General features: G+C 35.1%; 1 protein-coding gene across 6 annotated transcripts in view; it reads right to left on the bottom strand.

Annotated features, from left to right (window-relative positions):
* The window catches only part of senp7b (SUMO specific peptidase 7b), a 50,143-nt gene that overhangs the window by 39,178 nt on the left and 7,862 nt on the right, over window positions 1-3,103 (bottom strand). For all 6 annotated transcript variants that reach the window (XM_016251417.1, XM_016251415.1, XM_016251412.1 and 3 more), the window contains exon 7: window positions 330-624. In XM_016251417.1, coding sequence (XP_016106903.1) covers window positions 330-624 — 295 coding nt within the window. The remainder of the gene's footprint in view (window positions 1-329; window positions 625-3,103) is intronic.

The raw sequence follows: 3,103 nt of genomic DNA on the forward strand, positions 1-3,103 counted from the left end.
TGTTATATTTTTTTATTTATATATATATATATATATATATATATATATATATATATATATATATATATATGGTGCCTCTGCCAATCAGTGCTTTTAAGAAATATGTCTTCCATTAAAGAAAAAGGCAGCACGTTCACTTTTTTCAAGCTTTTATGGGGTAAGTTGGCATACACAGCATGTTAAAGCTGTTAAACGCACTACCCACCTCCCTGGAGGGTAAGAAAGTTTAAATAAGGCAAGTTTGCACTCAAAGCAATGTTTGAGAAGTGGTGGAAAGAATAATAATAAAGACATTTTAAAAAAGAAAAGAAAAAGACAGTCACACATACTCGGCTCTGTGGAGCTGGGCTTGGATCTCTTGTAAGTCTTGCAGAAAACCTGGGGCTTCCTCCTCAATCTGTTGCTGTAAAAAGACCCAAAAGGGTCTTTGCTCTTGGTCTCTGGAGGTGAAGTCAGCAGGTCTTTTCTAACAGGCACAGAGATGGCAGCTCTTTCTCCAGAAGCCCTCAGATGTCTAGCTGGAGCTTCCTGAAGAGAGAGGCCTGAGCGGAGGCTGGGTTCATGATTGGATGGTTTGGAAACAGATTCTTCATTCAACACAGTTCCATTTTTGTTTGCTGCGTTCTGAAGTCAGAAGAGACAAGAACAAAGAGGTTACAGATAACCCTAGCGGAGTGAGACAACACACTGTCCAAAACTGGCAAAGGTTCAGTTCTTTAATATTAATTAGGTAACATAATCAAACACTTCAGGAAAGCTACAAAACAACCTTAGCATAAAGTTATTAATATTTATGACCTAACACTTAAACATAGTTGGAATCTTACATTTTCTAACTGATTACCAACGTCAGTATGACTAAATTAATATGTACTAATCGTATTATGGTGACTATGGATGCTTTAGGGTGGTTGTACTACAACATTACACTTAATTAATATTTATGAGCCAAAACTTTACCATAGTAAGATTTGTAATACCACATCAACATCAATTTAACCAATTTTATATTTATGAGCCAAGACTACAAGCCCTTCTATGATGAAAGTTTGCTTCATGAATATTAGTTAGGTAACATGACTGGTTGGTCAGTGTAACCTAATTTATATTTATGAACCAAGACATCATTCAAGTTGGTATGATCCAGCATAACCAGAAATACATAATCAATATTTATGACCTAAGAATTTGCCATGTAGGAAGGAATCGTTACTTCACTACCCGAGTAACAACATCAGTATGACCAAATTAATGATTACGAATCATACTATGGTGAAACTTCAGCGCAACAATATGAATTAGATAGCATGGCTGGAAGCTCCAGGGCTATACTAAAGCAACATCAGACTTAATTAACATTATGGTCCAACACTTTGCCATAGCACGATTTGGAATCCTTTATGTAATATCAGCCCTACTATGATGAAGGTCTGCCTCATGAATATTGATTAAGTAGCATGAATGGTTGGCCAGTGTGACCTCATTTATACTAATGAGCCAATATACTATTCAATCCATTCTAGGACTGTTATAAACCAATCTCAGACCTAATTAATAATAAAAAAAAATTGCCAAGAATTTGCCACAGTATGATTTGTAAAAAGTGTTACAATGACGTCACGATCGGATTAATATTTATGAGCCCTACTATGAAAGCTCAGATCATGAATATTACTGAACGTGACTGGATGCTCCTGAAAGGTTATGGGGTAACATCAGGATAACCTAATTTATATTTATGAGCCAAGACTTTGGAACAACTATGGACAAATTAATATCTATCAGTCCCCCTATGGTGAAATTTTGGTTCATGAATATTAATTTGTTAACATGACTGAATGGTCCACAAAGGTTATGAGCAACATAAGAGTGGCAATTTATATTTATGACATTGTACAAGTTGATATGACCAAACATGACATATTCCGAAAGTCCCAATTAATATTCATGAGCAAAGACTTTATTACTGTTAGGGATGCACGATATATCGGCCACCATATCGGTATCGGCCCATATCGGCTCATTTTTTCTGTTATCGGTATCGGCCTGATAAGAAAATTTGGCCGATATCTTAAAGCCGATAAATAATGCATTATTTCCTTCAGAGACACTTCAGATGCGCGCTGTTCGTTTGCAGCCTTTTGTGCAATTGTACATTGTAATATTGTGTTTATTTGATGTATATCTGATTTATCTCATATAGAATGCGTTTGGTTAAGTTAAAAGAGCGCTTCAGTTTACCGGTGATCATCTTTAGCTCAGCACACGCAGCTCAAACAGCAGTGCACAACATTAATAACTATGATTGGGAATGTCGTGTATATAACATTCTAATGAGAACATTATTATAATAAAACGTTGTGAATTCTTTGGGTTTAGTTGCCGTGTTTCAGCACGTTGTTATGGGAAGAGCGCATCCACAACAGGATCACACATTCTGACTATAGCACGCAATAACTGCATCATTTTGTACATATATAAGTTGTAATATTATGTTTATGTTGTATTAATATTAATCTCAGGATGCATTTCCTTGAGTTAAATAAGCTGCCAGCAAAACGCTTCAGTTTACCATGTTCATTCAGCTCTTCAGCTTCAGCACGCGCAGCTCAACGGCTGCTATTTAAAACAGTGGTATTAATTTGTTACTTTTTCAAAATCATTGATATATTATTAATAACAACAACCACTTGTATTGTTCTCTTATTATTTTCATCAACAATATGGTTTAGTAATTAAAATCATTTAATTATTGTCCGTGCAGAGGCTATTCCGTTTTATTGATCTATGGCGCATTCATTTTGATTCTTTACACGTGTAATGATGTCCAGTGACTTGTTTGCATTATTTATGCATTATTTTATTTATTTGTAAGACTTTTTTATGACTAAATTTGGTAATGGGAGAGTAAAAATATTTTTAAAACGTACACCGTTCAAACTAGGCTGCTTATGTTGAAGTGTTTGGGATGTGGCTTTTAATGATGAGACCTTTTTTGTAATCAGGCTCTCAAAAAGTATATAACAATTTGGATATAGATTTATCGGCCAACATATCGGTTATCGGCTTTCAAAAATAAAGAAGAATCGGTTATCGGTATCGG

The sequence above is a fragment of the Sinocyclocheilus grahami genome, unplaced genomic scaffold (assembly GCF_001515645.1).
Source record: "Sinocyclocheilus grahami isolate Dianchi unplaced genomic scaffold, SAMN03320097.WGS_v1.1 scaffold1042.1, whole genome shotgun sequence".
In the NCBI taxonomy this organism is placed as follows: domain Eukaryota; kingdom Metazoa; phylum Chordata; class Actinopteri; order Cypriniformes; family Cyprinidae; genus Sinocyclocheilus; species Sinocyclocheilus grahami.